Genomic DNA, 22,260 nt, shown 5'->3' with positions numbered 1-22,260 from the left:
GGAGTCGAATTTTGGTTCGTTGCTCTGGTATTGCGACTATATGTAATTTTCTGAAGGTGTACCGGCTTCACTGCATTCATGAAGTCGCCATAAGGGAACGGTCTAATCACTCTATGAATGAGTATTATGCCCGTAAACTCAAAACCCGCAAACTCGCAACCCGCATGCGAGTTCCAGTGTGGGGCGGCACTTAACGCGCACCATTTCTCGTCGACTACTGGTATTCTCAATCGACATATCTCGTCGGCTGTTCCATTTATCTTTGCACTCGCGTCCGTCCCTGGAGGGCCATTGGGCTGTTCACCTTTGACCGGCCTCTCATCGGGGCCGGTGCGTTGAGAGGCGCCTCTATCGCGCCGGTGGTCGACCTCGACAGGTATCGCCGCCTCTGCGGGCGTTGATAGCGCACATTCCTCATTCCTGACACGTCGCCCGTAGCGCGTGGCAGTGCTGACCGCAGACCGTGCCTCTGTGAAGCGCTAGAGTGTAAAATATCGCGTGTACATCGAAACCGTGCGTGTGCAGGAGCAACGTGGATATACGGAACTGAGGCACAACGTTGGGAAAAGCTGAGCTTCTAACACTACGAGAGCGTGGAAGATCAACGCCTGCAGCTATGAAGAGAATGTGGTCCTCGTTCCGTAAGAAGGTGAGGACTCAAAGTTTACCTCTCTACCTGATGAACTGACCAACCGGCACATCCAGTGTCATATCCGGTGGATTTTCACCGCTGCACATTTCACTACTGATATTGGCACGCGGCCAACGTTAGACTAACTACTCCACCTCGCCGCCGGTTCTCCTCTCGTGTGAACTTTCACCTTCTGTACACACCCGGGTGGCCAGCTGAACTTTCCCTGCCCTGCCGGCGGCCGGTCCGCCGGGATCCGCCGTTCAGTGACCGCTAACGGTGGAAACTTGGCCGGTCACCGGCCTAGGAGGGTCGGGGAAGCGAGGAGAGTGTCGGGGGTGGGCTGCCGAGGCTGGCTCGCCAGTCGCCACGCACTGGTGTGAGGTGGTCTGGTCAGTTCGCACGTCGTCCGGCTGGTCCGGTGCTGTCCGGTTTGGTCTGGTCCGTTCATTGATTTAATCAACTCTGGTGACCTGTTTTTGCGGTCATCTTACGGGTTGTCGAAGACCTCGTGGTGTTTCATTGAGCGCCCTCCGATCGCATCACGATGTCATGAACAGCCATTTGGAGAGGACCACCATGACTTGACCTGTGGTGACCCATGGTAACCTCAGGGTGGCACACACAGTCTAGGCAGGCTGGCGAGAGCTTAGAGACGCGACGCTGAAGGATTTCCTGGCGGATTGAGGCGCTGAGCTGCGGCGCATTTGAATTCCTTGCATGCTCGCTGATCGTTCACGGATGAAGGCTCGGCTAAGCTGGGTTTGCTGTAAAACCGGATCCCGAATGCCAGGCTCGCGGTGTGAGGCCGCTATTGCTGCACCGTACTGGACGACGCTGTGCCGAGACGAGCCTGGGCAGTGGATCCTTCTGAAAATTGGTAGGTGTCCTCTTTGTGAGTCAAACGATGACATGGGCGGAACTGGGGAGCTCAAAGAGGGAAGGCTTATATAAAATATTTCGTGCCAAAATTCAAGTGGTTAGGTAGAATCTACTGAAAGGTTAACGTCAGTTATGCCTAAGATATCTTTAATTTTAAAGCTTCCAGTGGCTGCAGTTTTTTCATGTTTCCTGCCTGCTTCTTGGCGTTGCCAGTCAGGCTAAAGCGATAGTCGGCCTGGCCTCTAGGTATCCTACCAGTCCAGCACCGGACATAGTTTATAGTAGCTCTCGCTAGATGGTGCTGTCATCGCCATCACTGCCGACCCCGCCGCCGCCATTGTTCCGTGCTCACGAGCGAAGAGACGCCACCCTGGCCCTACTCCGTCCTGGCATGACGACCTTGGAAGATTTGCAGACGGTCCGAGGGTCAGCCGTGACTTCAAATCACGTGTGATCACTGCGCGAGCCATGGTTCGCTGAGGTTGTCACGAGGCCACGAGAGGTCGCATGAGGTCATGGCGGGTCATGAAGGTCGCGGGCGGTGACATCGCTGTCTGTCGTGATGATGTGATGAGTCACGTTCTGTTCGGCCGTCGGGCTACGTCCGTAACCCATTGTCACGTCAGCCACGGAGGAACAGATAAATCAAACCAGCGGACATTTTCTGTGGAACCAGGCGCTTCGCTCATAATTTGTATACAATTCTGATGGCCGGGAGTTCTGAGCGTCGGCGAATTCTGTTCTCGCTAGCTCTGCGTTATTTTGAACTTGATTTAGGCTAGTGTGAAAGCCTCGGAACAGCTAGATATGTGTGATTGTGTGAGCAGAATAATCTAATGTCACTTGGTGGCTGTTCATTACGGTCGTCGTTGATATCTGCTAAGCTTAAGGTTTGTCCCTTACCTGCCATGCTATAAAGGCATCACTTGGATGGATTTATTACACGCACACAAAACGGGTACCTGCATGAACGCATGATTGCGTATGCACAAAGAACACCAACACAGTTCCAGAGAGCAGACCTCGGAGTTCGGATCTCCTGTGAGTGTGACAACTGGCACGCTGCGCCTTGTTTGCTTGTCTGTTTGCCCTGTTGTTTGTTGTCTGGGCCCGTTCCGTTCCGGGGTGGCGTGTGTCTGTCGGTGTAGACTGACTGCCAAAGTGCCGCGCTGGGTGCATGTTTGCTGGCTGTCCATGTGATATTTATCGCGCTGCAGACCGAACAGAAGGACACCAGGAGTGGCACGCTTGATGACTCATCGCCCGTCCTGTAATGTATTGCACGGTGTCCTTGCATTCTTAGTTGATTAATCCTGCTAGGCAACAGACCCAATTACCTACGAGTCGCCTATTGTTGTTCTCAGTCTTTTGTTTCGCTACTAAGCCTTCAGGTTTTATCCTTCTTATGGATCTCTGCTCTGTCCATTTACGCGCTTCTAGTGTATACTTTTTGCACAGCAAGGATTTCGATTACTGTCTTCCTTTTACCCTCCTCTACCTCTCCAGTTTCTTCTCACTCAGACCACTAGAAAACAGCTCTCCGGAGTCAGTCGTCATGCTGTACGACGTGTCCGTCCGTCGACCTTGGAGTCGCAGTCACTCTCTGTAACCGGGGACGTTCGATGGCCAGCGTTTGTCGGCTCGCTACACTTCAGAGGAGCTCACACCTGCTTCCGGCGGAAAACTGAAGTGATTCTGAACTGATGGACAAGCTGGGTGCTTGCCATGGGACCAGTGTATGTCTCATACGCTTGTAGTGACTGGTAGTACCCGTAAACGTACTCAGCTTGTGGCACATCTGGGTCGACGTTTTACATGGGGGGGGAGGCGTTTTTACCGGATATCAATTTCAACCGGAAGCCGCTGAAGACTTAAGTGCCGAAAGAGCAGATGACAGCGATGGCATAGAGATGACAGCAATCGCAACAGCGATTAAGGCGAAAAGACAGCAGCAACACCATGTGTTGGAGATCAGTCGACGGCGTCTGGGCATGGCAGCGAAGACCTCGGCGTCCAGCCGCGAAGTCGGCGGTGTCTACGGCGCCACAAGGTCACTGTCGCCGCTGTAGCTACACGCCGAGCCGGTGGCCGGCTGGACGGCAGTTCAAAAAACGGAGACAAGGACCGGTGACCTTGGCTGGTGAAACGGCGGCCGTAGCCGGACTCCTAGGACTCATAGCCTGGTGGTCGCGACTGGAACTGGTGAAGACAGATCGTCGGGAACACGAAAAGCCTTCGATGTGATTGCAAGACAAACAAGATGATGCTCGTTATTGGAAGTGTACTTGTGAAGACATTCAACATCCTCGAGAACTTCGTGGACAGTTGTGAATGTATTCAGCTTACTGAATGGTCTGTGGACGATAAATACTGGACGATAAATTTCCATGAGTCAATTATTATAAATGCTGGTGGGAAAACCAGCACCACGCACGTCCCGACCTCAGAATGTGGTTTTATCGAGAGCTGGACTTTCAATCATCAACGCCGGCTGTGGTTTAGTGGAACGATTCGGTTTCCGCTATGTTGCCAACACAACATCGGCGCTATGCGTCATATGCGACCCACACTGATAAGTTTGTCTTACGTCAGAGGTCGGCAACTCGTCGGCAGTATGTCACTGACAAATGAAGGCATCAGACCAGGCACTTCAGACTCTCGGGGTTTATTTGACGGTGGTTCGAGCAGCTTCGTCGTCGTTGGACGACCAATTTCTCTGCGGAAGTGGACAACACTTCAATGGAATGATTGAAGGAGTTCGATAGAGTGCAAAAATGTGTACCTATGCCACCACGTTCACTGGACGTCGGACTCAGTCTGTGACCTTGTGTTCGCTATCTGTGCCTGACCGCAGACTGTTGGTGGCAGGCAGCAGTGCCATCTCGGCCACTATGGTCCGTCTGCCGCCGCCACTGCCTCCCCGACCCCTCCCTCGTCAATCACTGGGGGGTAGAGAAGGTAAACACCGCTGCCGACGGCGACGACGGAGGATTGAGACGGACGACGGAGGAGGGAGGGGGAAGAGGAGGGCGGAACAGCAGCAACAGGCGCCACTGTCACTCCCCAGCCTGTTCCGCCGCTGGGGGAGGAAGGAGGCGGCGACGGACAGGGAAGAGGAGAGACGCGCTTAGAGTGGGGTATGGGCCACGTTGTTAATTAGGAAGAGCGATGAACCCTCCGCGACTCCCCAGGTGCTGCGTTGTAAGTAGCTGGTGTTGTCAGAGGAAGTGCCGTTGGTGGAGATATGGGTATCAGCGTCAGCCCTGTTAATGCACCACTCGCGTGTCGCTTGGTGAACAGCATGCACATTGCACAGTGAGCATAGTGCACGGTGTATGATGTAGGGTGCATGGTGTGGTATTGCACGGTTACGAGTGAGCATGTGGGCATGATGCATACGATGCAGATCGTAGTTTTGCAGTGGTGTAACCTCCGGGCAGCTGAGTTTAGGAATCAGAATGCGGCGGTCGTCTCGGCCTACATTCCCAGCAGAGCAGCTGCTCCTAACGGTTACCCATGCTTCACGTTCAATGTCATATACACGTATGTGAACCAATTCTGACTCATGACTCATGGATCATACTCGTTTGTGTATAAACTGTTTGGTCTGGCGCAGTGGTATCCATTAGAGTCCTGCGAACAAATATCCTCCGGGTCTTCTTTTCCTCCTCTCCCCGCTCCATCCAGCCTGTCAGCAGCGATGTCTGTTTCATGTCTGTCCTCTCCCAATCTATCCCTCCATCGCCTCCCCTGCCATCACCTCCAGACAACACCTGGTCGACGCCGCACTGCCTTCGTCGGCTGTCGGCGTCGACGCGGCGACCTTGAGCGCAAACCCGCCCAGTTCGTCGGCGGCGACGCGCGTCGGTCGCGTCGGCCGTCGACGGGAGGCGGTGTTGGACCAGTCGGAGCGAGACCGGCTGGCGGTGAGGGTGTGCGTGTGTGGGGCGTGGGTCGGTAGAATGTGCTGTGTTGAAGAAGGACCAAAACCGTAGGCATACAGTCCATCGACGCGCATTGGAACTGCTGGATATTGCAATTTTACGAGGTGCGTTGGACGTTAAGTGTTTTCGCTCGGGGAAGTTGTGCCAACCTTTCTATGAAATGCTATTGCTGGTGATTGGGATAGGCTGCCGTCACAGCGCAATGCATGGGATTAGTGCCGTCAGCCGACGTCATTCACGCCTGACATAATGACCTGCTGGGCTGGCAAACGTATCGAAACTCTGTTATTGTCGGGTATAAGTGTGGATGTGGCGACGGTAACATTTGTAGGTGGGGAGACCTTGGAGACGGCTGCGATCACAGCTGTGTGGAACACGGCACATGTTTCAGTTAGTTCTCGAGACAGGTGTTGACACTATTCACGGCAGTCCCTACCGATTACTCAGAACTTGGTTACCCTACAAGTCTTTTCACTTATATGCGTATCGGTCTGTCACCTTCTAACATCCATCAGTTTGTAGATATTTATTTCGCATGTTACTCACGCCAACATTTGTCAGGTTTTATGCATTTATGTTTTATACTTTTTGGTATAGTTTCAGTCAACTGGTCAGTCAACTGGTTTCAGTTAACCGACTGCGGCCCTGGTGGCGCAGTCGGTTAAGGCGTCGACCCGCGGTGCGGGCGGTGCCGGATTCGGGTTCGATTCCCGGTTCCGCCCGTTCCGCGGGCGTCGTCCCCGGCTGTGTCACCAGGTGTGGGGTAGGCTCCCACTTCAGCCGTAGCCTGGGGGGTGGGGTATGGTGGCCGGGAGGAGGTGGAGCCCTCCTATAATTGGCACAACATTAGAGCCCGTTGGAGGGAGGCCTGAATAAAAAAAACTGCCCCGACTTTTTTAGCTTCTTTTCTGTTCTCTTTCTCGAGTCGTGTGGTGGGTAAAAAAAAAAAATCAACTGGCGAACGTCAGTACTCCATTAAGTATCATCTAGTTGAGCACATTTAGCGTCATCAGATCTTCTCTGCCAGTGGAGCAGTTCGGCCTGTCACTCAGCTGCCAATTCCGTACGCCGCCAACTACCGACCTGTCAATGCCGCCCGCCCCGTCCCGACATGTCAGTTGTGACGAGTCTGGCCGTTCTGGGGTCTGCCCAACCACGGCCGGAGAGTCGCTAACATGATCGGTTTGCGTTTTTTTTTTGCTGCTCTTTCGAATCCTTTATTAGCTATGTAGTTTCGAATGGCACTGCGGTCCACTTTTTTAGGTATTATTTGTATTTGTTTTTGTGTTATGTGACGCATCGAATATGATAGGATTCGATGCCGGTAGACGTTCGAGATCGCCGAATGACTGGAATGCGGAAACCTGACAACATGAGAAGAGGAGAAATGAGCTCCTCGAAGGCTGACAGCCCATTTGTAACTCAACGCATTTTATGGATCATTACCTGTGAGCATTATTTTGTAATAGAATCACTCATTCATACGCTCCCTCCAAGGTGATTCTGATAGAAAATGGGTTATTTTTCGGTACACTAACGCGCCAGATTCCCTTGCATCTATCCTCGATCACATTAGAGTCGAGTCCGTTGATCCCATAGTCTGCGGCTACAGATCCTGTCAGAGCCAATTTCAGGCTGGTCGGACGACGCCGGTCGCTATTCCATCGACGACTGGCGTCCGTTAGTCGTTACCTAGCAACGAGGCTCGACGAGTACACAACAGCCCGCGAACACAGCACTGGCCTCGCTGGGGACAAACATTCCTTTGGCCACGTGCCCGACCGCGCTGCAACTATGCCGGACACGTTCGATGTAGGCATTGTGGATCTTACTCGATTGCTGTAGGTGTTGAGGTGTCCAGGTTCTACGGACTTGATGGAGTTGCAGCTAATGTGGTCTCAAGGAGACAGAAAAAGAGATTACTCTTATACATTGAGAAATGAAAGATCTAGATCGCATTGCATCCGAGGCTTCCGCTCGTCGGTTACTTTTATATTGCCTCATCCATCACTGAGATCGGTATGTATTTTTGCGGTGTGAGGATAGTTGATTGGGAAGATAACGGTTGTCCCACGGGCCACGAATACGATACAGCTATCGCATACATCCACAATGCAGCTGCAAGGCGGCGCTGGCAGATCGTTTCCGGCGATGACGTGATTTCTTTGCAATCGCGGCAGGGCTCCTTTCACCGAGGCCGATTGGCAGTCTGCTATGGAGCGATGGTGGCGGCTCTTGTGAAATCCAGCCCGGTATAACCGGCGGCAAAAAGCTATAAATCCTCGTCTGCGGAACCCTGAGAGAGCGACACTCCTCGCTGTTGTCCGGCGCAAGGCATCTTGGTGTCTCTCACACAACTCTTGCCTTGTCTTTTGTATACAGGTCTTGCTTCTCTGCACACTAATGAGAATACGGTTGCGTTAATGACGCTGATGACTCACGGAGAACCCTCATCGCTCGTCGTATGCGAACGCTCCGCCTCTGGGACAACTGCCGTTTTTACGAGCTTCCTCAACAAACACGCCGTTCCAATCTCCATCACTCCTCGGGTGGCTGTGAAAGCTCCTTTCTTGCACGACGGCTGAGCCTGCCGGGCCGTGAGTGGAGCGCGCACTCGGCCTTTGAGGCAGCACCACCCGTCAGCCGCCTCCATTCACTGGTGAGATGCTCTTCGTAGCCTCGTGGCGGACAAAAAAGGAAACTTGAGAAACGGCTGCCATAAAAGAAAAACTCGGAACTCCCCGGCGAGGTCCTTCATCCCAAACTCGGACCGGCGCGGCGGTCTCGTAAATACCACTGCGGTTCCGTTTGCTACGTGCCCGGCGACACTCGCGGTGATTCAGCTACCAGCTGGCGTTTTGTGAAACCTCCGCGAGCATTCACACGGGCATGGCTGGTCGTAACCGAGCATTAGCGACAAATTGCTCCCGCTCTGTCGCTTGTTGAACCTATCTCCAGGTCGGCACGACCCTTGTTCGTGACCCCAGTCTCTGCCTGCGAGATGCCGCTGGTTCGCTGGGGTCAGCGAGAGCGCTCAATGAGGTCATTGGCCTTCCGAGAGCGTCTCTGCCGTCCGGTGAGTCGCGGCTCTGCTCAGCTGAGGGCTAGCCGGCTGACGGCAGCGACACCTATCGTCTCATCGTGAGGGTCGCGGGGAGCGCCGGGCTTGTGCGCGCTGTGGTGCTGACTATTGTCCAATTTCCACTGTCTGCTGTCTGCTGTCTGGCGGCCTCCCATTGCTGTCTGTCTTCTGTCCGTTGTCTGGTACAGTGGTCAATGGAATGCGGGTACGGACCGTCGGCTGGACGGTTCCCAAGCCCACCTGACCTCACCTCCGCCCACTGCGGCCACCGCTCCGTCCTCGCGCTCCGCGGTAGCTCCCGTGTGCTCGGCTCCGGCTCCCGTGTGCTCCCGTGTGCTCCGGCGCCCCCGGGTCGGCCGGGCCACTGTTGGCGTAATTTGGGGCCACCGGGCACCTGCTATTACAGTCGGGAGCGTGGGAGCGCGTCCGTGCGAACGAAGGTCACTCACCGGACCGAAGGGCCATGGTGGCAGACGCTGGGTGACAGGGCAGGATGGCACGGGGGGGGGGGGGGGGGTTAGCGGGGCCGGGACATGCCAGGAGGGTGGTAAAGTAGAACGGTTTGAAATGTGGACGGTGGTCGTATTATTCGTTGGATGACACTGCAGGAATGGTTAGCGGAAATGACAAATCGATGTTGTGTGGGAGTTATTTTGCGCGGAACATTGTGCTGCGTGATAGAATTAGAAGTTGCGTGTTTTGTGTAAGTTCTATGTCGTACATCAGTGCACGGCATTTCAATAACTTCATTCTAATTTGTACCGGCGCATTGGAGCGTTGTAGAACATCCACAAGTTTATTTTCCTTCGGAGTTGTTGTGCAACCTGCCAGCAACACGTTACGCAAGCTTGCAAAAGTTATGCAAATGTAAACCGGGGGCTGGCCGGTATCGTGCATTGCATAAACGACCGGTGAATTTCAATACTTCTCGAACGGTGCATTGGGGACCCATTTAGCCTCCCATTTCGGGCCTTGTGTCATACTGCTGACACGGTGCAGCGCGTGATCCATGTGTTCTACATGTCGGTGACCATGGCGCTATGACCGCGACCTCCAGGCCCAGTAACTCAGGCGCTGGACGGCCGTCCGGACCTGAAATGACCTCGTAGCTCTCACTTCCTCGGCTGCGCTGGTGCGGACGAGTTGCACGTCGTAACACGGCTCATAAATCATTTCCAGGCTTCCAGCCACGCTAGGCTTGATATTACTACCCTGAGAAACTACGAATGGTTTAATTTTGCCGGCTTTGTAATAGCGAGGCTCTTGATTCATTTTCGCTTGCCTTCATAGTTGGGAGCATTTACCTGACCATGGCTCACTTAACCAACTGCGGGTTAATGATTCATTTCAATGTTAGCACACAGTGAACGAAGTTGCTTCTTCTTGAAGCACAAATGTGAACAAAGGCGCTGCTGACTACCTAATCCTGAAAAGGTAGGGGAAGAGTCAACCGACCATGCGGCGTGCAGCCACACACTCTGCATGGCATGATGATTGTCATGAGCTGTGTATTTACTTGTTGCCTCCGTTTTCCGAGCCCCTCGTCCTGTCGGCATAACACGGCATAACACGTATGTTTGCGTACGTGCTGTGTCGTTCCTCTCGCACGTGCTGCTGCCGGTGACAGGGGCACGTGCGGCCCATGTCAGCAGTGTCGACGTGTGTTTGTGTGAGTCACCCCTCCTTCCTCCTCACCCCACCAACCGCGGTGTGTTATGCGTAACTGTTGAGTGGCTGCATTGGGTCGGTCGGCTGAGGCTCTGTGAAATTCAACAGCTGCTCTCCCAGCTGCTGTTTGGAAGTGTCAGACGGCTGCCATTGCGCTGTGGGTGGTATAAGAGGGGCACGGCCGGCCCCTCTAACTCGGCCGGAGCCCGGAATGAGGCGTTTTTGATGAGTGGAATTTGTACCCTAATCATCAAAAGCAGCTGTGCTGCACACCATGTCATGTTCTGCTTTGAAGCTGTTGCAACCAGTGTGCACGAAGTGACGTAGGTTTGTCGTTACTGGAGATGCATGCTGGGAATAAGCTGGGTGTTCCAGAAGCCAATGTGCTAACTTTGCGGACAGCGAATGACGAAATATCCAGCGATTGTCGCCATGCATGTTAGCTTCTTGCCGAGTGCTGTCGATGACGTCATTACTTGTGATGCACGCCGGCATATCTGTGGCGAAGTGAGTCACAGTACGAAACTTCAGAACGAGCCACACTCGTGAAAGCGGCTGTCGTACCCAACATGGTTAATAATGAGATCGGAGGCATTGCATCTCATTATGACCAAGAATTGGTTCCATACTGAACTGGAAGTGACTTCACTCTGCGTTTCTTTTGTCGGTAGCTCTCCCCCCCCCCCTAATTCCGTGGACGTTATAATAGATCATGTAGATGCTCCCCGGACGGTCACTGGACGGTCACTGGACGGTCACCGGAAGACCACTATCTGCTCACCGGTCATCGGCTGGTCATTTTGGCCGATCGCCGTTACCGAACTCTTATCGGTCGGTGACAACTGGTCGGGGCCGATTTCACACGACGATCCCAGGCTTGTCACGACCCGTGGACAATCTGGGAGAGTCTGGGACAGTCCGCACGGGAAAAGTCTCCAGGCAGTCGGACAGTAACTCCAGTGGGCAGTGGGGGCAGTGACCGATGCCGCACGGATGGGAAGAAGGTGACAGGGCCCAACAGCCACCGACCATCCGGCGCGATTCACAACTTTGGTCTCCAGCTCATGCTCATGGCTTCGACTGGGTATCACGTTTCATGACTCTCGTCTCCAGCTCCCTCTCACGATTTCGCTCGTATTCTGCCTCTTTCCCCGTCTGCGACTGTTATAATTTCATGAAGTGGCTGATGCCCTTTCAGAAGCCAAAACAGGGTCCAACGCTGTAGCCGCTACAGCTGTGCTACACTCTGCTCTATAACCATGCCGGTTATGAGCGATAAATGCGGACAAACGGCAAAGGAAAACGAAAGAGGTTGTGAATTGGAATGTCCGTACGGCCACTCCCGCTGCTTCTGCATGTGTTCACGCTGTAGGTAGATCCTGTAGTTTCTTACCTTCCTTACCATGTTCTCTGCTTTGTTACCATACCTTGTTCGTTGCTACGTAAGCGTCGCTGGACCCTAACGACGCCCATTGGCGAGCCGGCCTATGTGGGGGCGCTGTCTCCACATCTGCGCTGCACGTGAGGCGTGCAGGGGTGGCTGGCCTTGTGCCGACATCAGACACTCGCTGATGACGCTATTATGACGTCACCGGTCTGCGGCCAGCTGACTGCCACAGGTGGTTCGCAGACGTGGGTGTGTTTGTGAGGGTGTTCCTCGGTTCTGCCGGGATAGCGCTATAGCTCAGGAGGACAGATGGGGATTGTGGGCTTTGCGAGGGACGAGGGTGTAAGATGGGTGGTGAGTCACAGCTGTGCGATTGTGCGCAGCAGAGAGGGGAGAGAGAGAGAGAGGGCGGCAATCATCGGTCCCGTGTGACTCACGGCCGTGTCGTGACTCACGCCGCCTGCTCTGGGTGCCGTGACGAGACTCCGTGACGGCCGCCGGGAACGACCAACGGTCCGCCCGCCCCCGGGCAGGACTAATTATCTGGGGGAGGGACCTGCACTGGCGGTGCACGGTGCGAATAACCTGCGCTACGCCGTGAATAACCTGGTGGTATGACTCGTCGCCAGCGATTGTCCTCTTTGTTGGATAGACTGGGCGAGCGTCTAACTAGGGTCCTTTGTGCGGGCGGCGGATGGTGAGCGTCGGTTCATCAGTGGTGCCCCTGGGGTCAGCCCGTGCGAGTCGCTGATCAGTGGTGCCCCTGGGGTCAGACGGTGGTGATGAGATGGTGACAAGGGAACGTCGGTGCGAACGCCCCGCACAGAGAGCTGTTCCTTGTCTGGGAAGTGGCTGGGAAAAAGTGTCCCTTCTGCCCGTCACTAATCATAAGTGTGCGTGAACGTAGGTGCAGGGCCAACTGAAAGGAAGCAAATGAGAGCTGAATGTGAGTTACAGTCTTTTATCCACAGTTAATGTGTATCTCCTGATTCTATACAAAATCCAGCTGCATTCTTCGGTGGACCGCCATTCGCCGGTCCCCACCTCGCCCCCTTGCGTCCCCCACAAATCGATCGATTCACCACGTGACCGACCGCCCGCGGCGAATCTTCAGCGTCGCCGACCCATCCCCCGTCGACAATCAGTCACGTGACCTGTCCGTCTCCCCTCTCGGGATGGCGTGAAGGTCTGTCGTCCCTGTCTGTCGCTGTCTTCGCTCCAGGGCATTTAAATGGCGGCGTGTCAAATTACGATCGGGTCCGTTGGAGTACTTCACGGGTAGAGTTTCCAGTAGCTCTCAACTTAATTGGATGACGGAACTTGGTTTCTTGCACGCTGCATCTGGTGGAAATGTAAGTTTTCTCACAAGTAAACTACACTGCTTTACGTTGATGATTTGTGTTGCTTCTTCCAGTTTCCTTCCTTGTATCTCCAAGCACTACACTGCTGACCCTCATTCCCCACTGTAGGTTTGAGAACCCCCGGTCGGTGTAGCCAGGTGTGGTTCCTCGCTGCGTGGGGAACGGTCGCCGAGTGGGGGAGGGGAGGGCAGGGGAGGGGAGGTGAGGGGAGGGGGACGGCCAGCGGCGGCCGCGGTGCCGCAGCAGTGCTGTGACGGCCGCCGCGTGGTCGGGAACGGTGCCGCCGGTCGTGGGGAGAGTGTGTGACGACTGTGACGTGACGGTCGGTGACGGATTGAGGACCACTGCAAGGAAAAACAGACAGGTAGGAATTTGTCAGAGGGTACCGAAGGGGTGGAGAGTCCACTGACTGCCATTTCCACTGCTGGTATCGCTTTCTGAAAGCTGTGTGTGGCTTCACTGTCTTTTCTTACGACATGACAGTGTTGTTGGTAACGACATGTTTGTGTGAAGGTTCAGTCAATGTGGTGAGGTGCCGTGTTTCCACTTTCCCGCTTGAACCGACCTGGCTGTACACCTTCAACGCTTGCTCACCACCTGCACACATGCTTGGCACTTTCCTGTGCCGCATGCGCTGGGTGCATGAGCCATGACCAAATGAAACCCAGCTAGAAATAGCAGCCACTGACATTGTTTTCTGATGGGTAAGATAAGAAATGCCCAAGAAAAATAAAAGCCCGAAGTGCTGGTTTGTGCATTGATCTGTTCTCGTGAACGAATCAGTTATGAATGCCTGCACAGAGCATTCCTGAGGCAGTACGACGTCGCCCGTCACTCCGCCGTATTTCATATCCACCGTGTGCAGTGAGTGGCCCGGTTAGCCGTCAACCAGAACGGCTCAGGCGGCGGCGGCGACCGTGACAGTCACCAATTGTCAGTCACCAGTCGTCACCTGACGGTGAACGCCGGTCACCAGGTGGCGCTGATGTGACCTCGGCGGACTGATCTGAATTTGGTCACCCTGGAGCGCGCCCGACGAAGGCTGTCGGCCGCCGCTTCGGTGCACAGATAACCCGATATACTGAGCACCTGAGCAGGGGCGCAGCCAGGCAACGGTGGCGGATGGGACGAGATCAGGGGCGGAACGGGCAACGGGGAGACGAGGCTGGCCACCTACGGGAGCAGACTGGCATTATTAGATTGTGCTGGGATTGGCTCTGAAAGTCGTGTGTTAATCGTCATTCTTAGGAATGCATATTGCATATGTCCCGAGCTGAAATTCAGCCAGTAAATTCGGTAGAAGATTCAGAGTCGCTGTATTCTCAAGAAACCGCATTAGATCACTACCGAATAGAGGCAGACTAAGGGCTCTAGGAGTCTAACCTTCACATCGGCCTCTATAGGTATAACAGTAGCAGTGCAGGACCACTGCTGTGAGCATTGATACGGTGCGGTATATACTGCATCCGTTGATAGCCGTTGACGACCCCCGGCCGCCGGGCCAGCGGGTTCACGGCAGCATCAAGAGGTCTATCGCGCCTTGGGAAATGGCTACCGGGATCAGTGGCGATTTGTGCCCGCATTCTACCGGTCTGATAGGTTCAAAGGTCAGTCGGACGGGGGCTTTATTGCATTCGAAGAGCTTCAACCCAAGGCAAAGCTATCATGCTATTATAACTTCGCAGTTAAGCGTCTTTTCAGGCCTCATACTCGTTGATAACAGGCTGCGTTGCTGAGACCTATCAGGCGCCTTGAGGTTCTGGGCTGAAGTTGAACAGACAGTAGTCAGTAGTTCTGACGGAAAATCACCGTTGTATTGGCCAAGGGCGATTAAAACGTACCAACACGCCACTGTACAAACTCCGTGAATGCCCAGAACGGGCATCCGATGTACACATTCTGTGTGAATTGATAGGTACTGCCTATTGCCTTGTTGATCATGGCTCAAGAGAGTGAACTTTCTTATAACAACTGAAATTAAATTGATGCTGTGATACCTATAACCTACCCTCAATTTAAGAAATAGTTATCTTTTCCATAGCCTGACATAACGAACTGACGTCAGCCAGCCGAACTTTGCTAATGTGGGTAGTGCGGTACAGCATAACTTCAGGCGCCAACTACTGCTGCCATCTGTGAGCGAAAATGTAATCAACTGTGCGCCGTCGCCTGCGTTGACCATGCGTATTGCATTTGGACAGTGGAAGCACCGCTGACATCGACAAGTTACCTACTCAGAGCATATTTCACTTTCCTTGCTAAATGACCAAATAGTCTGTTGATAGTGAAAGGGAGAGCAATTGTGTAACAGTCATTGTGTGCCATCAGACCATGCACGCTCATGACTGCTAACCGTGCGGGTGAACAGCGTACCTAGTTTGGAGAACAAACCGGTTATTAGTTTTGGTGATTTGTCAGTTCTATTTTTTCAGCCAATTATTTCATCTAGGTTGCGTGTGATATGATTGCGGCGTTCAATTAATTATCGAATATTTATTTTACCCATCTACCTAATTTTGCTGAATGGATTTTCATTTGCTCAGTTTCTCACATGGCACTGCGGTGTCTGACTGACCGAAGAAAATTACCGTCCTTTCTGACCAAACCACCACCTCCATTCCCGCCTACCTACGCTCTCAGTTCCTCTGTGCCCATCCTCCGGCCACTCCCAGCAGTTACGATCCTCTCCGCCGAACAAAGGCGTTCTGCCGTCGTCACAAACCCGTTCCGCCGCTGCTGGTAAACATGGAGACTGCGTGGGAGAGCGGCACCCCGTCCGTGAGGATAGCACGCTCCGGTGCCGCCCGAACCACGGCCCCGAGCTGCTGATATGGTCATTACTGGTCTTCACGCGTGGCGGACTGCGGGTGCAGGAGGGACCTTGAGGCTGGGACTGTAGTCTGTACCTTCTCAGACCGTTAGAGATGGAACGGTACGCTTTGTACGTTTTCTTATTGTTCAGGCTTAGGATATTGCGTTAGGACTTTATAGGATGCTGCGCTGTCTAACAGATCCTGAAACTTGGGACAATACAGTCATGCGTTTTGATGTTAAAGGGACTATCCCACCTTTAACATGGGGTTTGAGTTGAGATAGCCAAGTTTGCGGCGAGGTTCAGAAACCACTATCTATCCAGGTTGCAACCCCCGCGGCCTCTTGGTGTTGAAGAAATTCGTTCCCTTCATTTGAAAATGGGCCTTGTGCAAGGCCCTATCTTCAACATGGAGCGACCGTTAGTGTGACGTCACCTCGTTTAGTCATTCTGATTTAAATGGGTTTGTTCGTTGAAAAATCGCTTAAAACTTGGTCTGAACTTTGTTGTGGTGCCTACAGAGTAAAAAGAATCAGCTTTATGGCAGTAATGTGGCCTGGGGAAGGAGGTAATTTTGGGCTGTGACGTCACATATTTGAAAGTTTGTGTTTGGAATATGGGAAGCCTAAGATGTTTAATGAAAAATAAATGCCAGAACCGTGTTCCTGGTCATCCAATCTATAAAGTCGGGCACAATTTAACTGGTTTTAACAACATTTTAGAATGTGGGATAGTCCCTTTAATCGATTAACCTGATGACTACCGACTAGAGGTCTGCACCGGCCGGCTGCAGCCGCGGCTGGCTGCAGCCCCACGGCTGTGGGCCGGGGCGGCTGCAAATATCTCCAAGAACACGGCTACGGCTGTGGCCACGGCTGTGAGATTTCAAGCTCAATCTTAAGTACTCAAATATAAAATTTTAAATCCTTAATCTCACATTCTGATAAGCAGTCTAGCCTGTAAAAATCATGCAAAGGATGCCCAGCAACATTGAAAGTGGTAAAGCCTTTGAAAACCTGTAATGGTTTTACCATTTGTTGTAGGGGAGTTTGCACTCTGGTACAGAATACTAATTATAGGTACCAATTGTTCCTTCATCATCAAGAGCTTGACAGTTTCAGAAAATGCAGCATGTTGCATTGTCACATCCCTCTCAAATCAATCTCACCTGGTCATTAGGAGAGCACCTTACAGCTATTGAAGACGAGCGTTAAATAATTCTTTCAGGTAATAGAAAAAGAAATCACGCCTAGGTAAAGGCAGGTAAAGGCTTCATAAAATATTATCTAAAATAACTCTTAGATGTATTTCTGGATTTTCGGCAAGTCCAATTACATAATATAAAACTGGCGCTTTATGTTCTAACTGGTGTGTGAGTGACCGCTAACAGAAAATGCTGATCAACGAAGCCAATGGAATTATATTATAGTGAACATGAACCTTACTTACGGTTAATTCACATGATGGTGAAAACCCTGAACACAAAATTCACATGACGGTGAAAACCCTGAACACAATATTTCTTACGCGAGCTGTTGACTTTACTAATAAAATGACGCCTTCTTCTGAAAATGTAAAAATTTGATACTTACTCTTTATTTGAGAGCAATTTTTTGACTGTATAGCATTATTATTTCTTAATTTTAATTTTTATGGCTGTTTATAGTGAAACAAAACAATTTATTGCCACTTCTTTGCTATTGACGTCATTAAAAACTCAAGTAAAATTTTTGATTAAAAGAGGTAATTGTCGCACGTCCTTGGGGATTTGAGCGAAGATCATTATTTGGAAAATCAAAATAGAAGAATGTTTTTCTTTCTTGGATGCTCACTAGTGTTTTGATGCCTTGCATATCAAATTAGTTTGAGACTTGCCCAGAAGGCTGCTTCAAGTCTGGCATATCACACCCCAGAAAATATGCAAGGTAAGAAAGAAGCAAGAGTTTTTACTAGACAATCAGAGTTCTATAGCCTTGAGACAATCACTGTTTGACAGTCCATCAACTTGAGTTTCATTTTCCATACCTAACATTGATAATGAAAAGCATCAGGGTCTGTTGTTCTGTCCTACAACCATGCTTCAGGATTTGGCATTAGATGTCCACACTGCTAGTGCTTCTATTCTGGTTCGTTGTTTATGTTTTCTGTTGATGTAGGTACCTACCCATCTTTCTTAACCCCTTGCAAGGGCTTGTGTAGGCATGCGTTGCGCATCAGGCTTCAGGCCTTCGGCCTAAAGCCAGATACACAACCACTTAACCTATGATGCTTCATGAGCTTGAAAATCTATAGCCCATTGCAATGTGCTTTTGGCTATATGTTTCAACTAAAAACAACCTATTATATACTATTTGGTTGCATTTCATTGAAAGTATCCACGGCCGGCTGACGGCTGGCTGCCCACAGTTTGCCACGGCTGTGGGCGGCTGTGGCTGTGGAGCCACGGCTGCGGGGCGGCTAGGCTGTGGAAAATTGCAGCCGTGCAGAACTCTACTACCGACCCCAAGGTCATCGTCTGTGTTATCGAACCCACTTAATGACCCTGTTCATGTCTTTGTACCGGATTAAGACTTTCATTGTCCATCTGACCGACAAGACATGGTATCTGAGTCCGTGGCTGGTGCCTGACAGGGACTTGGTACTTACCATGGCGGAAATCGTGCGTCGCCAGTTCAAGGCATCGGAACTGACTCAACTCTTGAGGCCTATATTCAGAATATTTTCCCGAGTTCCCCTTGTCCGCACATATCTACCACCGGCATCCTGCAGCCGGACAGACAATGCCGACAGTCACATTCTGTCACCGTCACGTCTGTTCATATGTCACTGTCACCTCTGTCATTGTCGCCTCTGTCACTGCCTCGGATGGTTCCTTGCAGCGACGGTGTCCACTGCTACATCAGTGCTTGACCTGTGGCCAAATCCTGCATCCCGCCATCATACATACAGCCGGTAGCTGCAGTCATGTGATAGGTTGGAACTGGCGCATGATTCCATGGAGCCGCAGGCTCGCGAGATTCTCGGAATCGCTGAGGGGGCTGACCGTTCAAAGGCTTTGTCTCTTTGTCATAGGCTGAAGTCGTTTGAAATCTCGAACAATACGTTAAAATATGAAGTTCGAGCATAGATTCATGTTATCTATGGTTAGAGTAATGGTACAAGTTCGTATCAGGAAGCCTTTTGTCATTTTCACGCTCATCTGAAATGGTAAATCGTAAGATATGCGATGTTTGCTGAGAACTCCTACGATATAATACTTCACCTGCATTATCCAACGCATCAGAAGACGTGGCGAGGTATACATTCCAACTTCGCCATCCTCACCTTGATTTATAGAACCAACAACAATCAAAGCCTAACTTCCTCCGCTGGGACGTAATTCAGCTCCATGATGTCGTGACATTTCACGGGCACCATTATGTAAACTTCGACCTTCTCAGAGTCTTCTGCAATCTGGACAAAGTGAACTTTTGGGCGACTAGCTGTGTACGCCGCATTGCAGTGTCATCGGCTCGGACATGAGATTGCCGAGGTCGATGGGCTTTCTCTGGGGACGCTCGGAAGTTCGCCGAGTAGCTATTGTACCTTCTCGAGATTGGATAGCTTGAAACAGCGGTGAGAGCTGCTGCCTGTGCATAGTGAGTGAGACGAACTTGGGACAATGGAAGGGTTTCGGAGGCGTTGTCTCGCACGCCTGCGGAGACGCCCATGAACTTGGGTAATACGCTCTGTCTGAACATGGATTTCATGGATTTATAATCACGAAGCTGGCTTCAGTCTAAACTCATTGTAAATTTAACCACATTACTGTTATTCCATCAGGCTTCATTATGGTCTGTTGAACTCGGTTCTGTATAGATCGGTTTAGCACGGGGCGAGCCTCACGATTGGTTTATCTGGTAACTCGTCTCTCACTTGGTGTAATCGGGTTAGTCCGGCCCCTCTGCAGTGGCTCTGGGCTCGAGATTGTGCCTCAGGCGCTTAGCTCCCCACTCAACTCATCCAATCTTTCTTCGTCAGCACTGGCGGGAGGATCGAGCCCTGAGCCAGTCCTTACTGGATTTAAGTTCCACACTCAACGGCATTATATCTGGCTTAGTGACTACTCAGTATTCGCAGTACCTAAGTTATTTTTTTTGTCATTGGTATATTGTGTTTATTGCCTCGGCCCTGGGCTGTCAGAAAACATTACTATCATCGCACCTAATGAAGATTCTCAGAATGTTACAACTCGTTCTTCATCCCCAACCATTCGTGAAAGTCATCCTTTACCTGGCGTCCCCTCTGGAGGAGCTCATGGGACACTTTTACTTGCTGGGTGCCCGCTCCCATGTTCCGCGACCAATCATGTCTCTGCGTGACACAGTGCACACTGCACAGTGCCTGTCACCGGACCACGCTGGGCAGGCAGACCACCACGGCTCAGCCGGCCGGCCGGCGGTCGGTCGGTCGATGATGCAGTATTGAATAGCCACCGAGGCCACAGCTCCGGGCCAGCTCCGGCTCCGAGTCCGGTCCGGGTCCGGGCGCCCTAGCTACCGCAGTTCGGGAATGACCCGGCCCGCCGGCTGGAGACTATTTGGGGCGTCCCGGCTGCCCGGCGGTGCAGTGACGGATCAAGGGATGAGCTCATCAGCAGCCGTCTGCAGCGCTGGCCATGCAGCCGGCTCCCGGATCCGGTCAGCGCGACCTGGGGAGATGGATTGTCGTGGCTAGGATTATCGTGGCTAGATGAACTGCCGTTTTGTACCTGGTATTTATATTTTGTATCTGTGTTATTTATTTTCACCCCGTCAGGCTACAATCCTTTTTCTTCCTTTCCCCTCTTCTTCTTATTCCTTGCATTTTGGCCGTCTCTTTCCTAGTTGATGCTTTTCTTATGAGACATCATGACCCCATTTGAGCACGCTCAACAGCTCGCAGCTCATTCACCCCTTCCCGTTTGTAGACCATCTTGCTCCGTAATCACACAGCAGGCTACGTTCGCTGTCTGGAGACGCTCCGAGGTGGGCGTTATCCACTCCCAATCACTGGCCCCAGGGAAGGCGCAGAGACAGCCGGCGGGGACCTAGCGCCACTTCCTAGCAATAATCTGGACGACCCGCGGGTCCAATGCCTGATGGATTGGAATTCCGGAGGGAAGACGTGGGGGGGGGGGGGTAGGGGGATATGATAGAAGCTCCGGATTTATGATGGAACGCGTGCCACATGGAAGCTGAAAAGGGTGAACGAGATTGGGCGAAGCTCGCTGAAAGGAAGAAATGGTATTGTTTAGCGCCATCGAGCAACAAATGGCTGATACATCCTGTACCACTAAGTGATTCAGATTTCAGGCTGTCTTTGCCAAGCCCTCTGGCTTTTAATTTAATGTTATGCTACTTTCGTTCTCGCCCTTAGGAACGGAGCAGAGCGGGAGCTGCCAGACACAGTATCCCTTCCCTTTAAGGAGTAAGGAGCATCCCTTTAGGGATGCTCCTTACCGAATGTTTTCATCGTCGTATTGTAGGAAACATTCGTCAGTGTGTTTCCTCCAGTGCCGCTGTGTTCTGTTGCCGTATTCTGTATTCTGTCGTGGGTACTCCTCTGGCGCGTTTCCACTCTAATGGTGACTCTAAATGATGCCGCGTTACAATCATTGTTGGACCGTGAGATGGGCGGCTACACTTGAGTCAGCTGAAGAATCTCAGCCGTTCCTTGAAGTGCACCCGTCTGTGTGTCTCGGGAAAACGGTCTAAGAAAGGCTCCTCTGAATTTCTGGCTGGATGATTCAGGGAAAAGCTAACGAGCGTGTTCGAGACACGTTGTCCAAAGGCAAATAAATTCCAATTCACTCGCTCAATTTAAGCTATTTCAGGACATCGGTCTGGACTCCAAACGACCGCAGCTGAAAAAGCTGTCGTGGTAGGTTTTCTGGAACGCGTGGTTCGGCTCGGTTTGAGCTTGTCAAACATGGTGTTAGCCGGTGCTGTAACAATGTAACCAGTTCTAGCGGGCTGTTGAGGCTGCAGGCGCAGTTGTAATGACGTTAACGAAGCTGCTTGATTAATCTCTTACAAAGCACATTCATAAAAAGGAATAACGGATCGTCTGGTTTCGCTGCTGAACATAACAGGCATGCCTATTGCCTACTCAACTGTCATTCAACCGGTATAGTTAGCACAGTGCGTGCTGTTTTCTTTTTCAAATGTAATGTTGCGCATTGGAAAATATGATGCATCTGTATTTAGTATTCAACACCTGCTTCTATCTCCTGTTTTTCTCGATGCATCACGTGATTCCATCCACCTGCGGCTGCTGACGTCATCACCCGCCTCTGCCGCGCCTGTCGGGCGGAGAAGAGGCACGGTGTGACCCTGTATCGTGCCGGGGCCGCCGTGTGCACTGTGCACTCGGGCGTACTCAGTGCACGATGCAACAGGCGGCTCGTGCAGCTCCATCCCTCGCCTCCGCCCACCTGAGGCGCGCGGCGTGTCACGAGATTAGTGCGGGATTT

At 52.0% G+C, this 22,260-nt stretch overlaps 1 protein-coding gene across 8 annotated transcripts in view; it reads left to right on the top strand.

Moving 5' to 3' along the window:
• The window catches only part of LOC122391704 (protein numb-like), a 76,482-nt gene that overhangs the window by 31,521 nt on the left and 22,701 nt on the right, over window positions 1–22,260 (top strand). Inside the window, exon 1 of one of the 8 annotated variants that reach the window (XM_043385895.1) lies at window positions 371–649. The exons of 5 other annotated variants lie outside the window; for them this stretch is intronic. In XM_043385895.1, coding sequence (XP_043241830.1) covers window positions 617–649 — 33 coding nt within the window. In that variant the 5' untranslated portion in view covers window positions 371–616. Of the gene's footprint in view, window positions 1–370; window positions 650–5,421; window positions 5,562–13,182; window positions 13,320–22,260 lie in introns of those variants that run through there. 2 more of the 8 variants (XM_043385898.1, XM_043385897.1) reach the window with 2 other exon arrangements.

This window comes from Amphibalanus amphitrite, unplaced genomic scaffold, assembly GCF_019059575.1.
Source record: "Amphibalanus amphitrite isolate SeventyFive unplaced genomic scaffold, NRLGWU_Aamphi_draft 000450F_arrow, whole genome shotgun sequence".
In the NCBI taxonomy this organism is placed as follows: Eukaryota; Metazoa; Arthropoda; class Thecostraca; order Balanomorpha; family Balanidae; genus Amphibalanus; species Amphibalanus amphitrite.
This window is presented reverse-complemented; position numbering and strand designations above follow the sequence as displayed.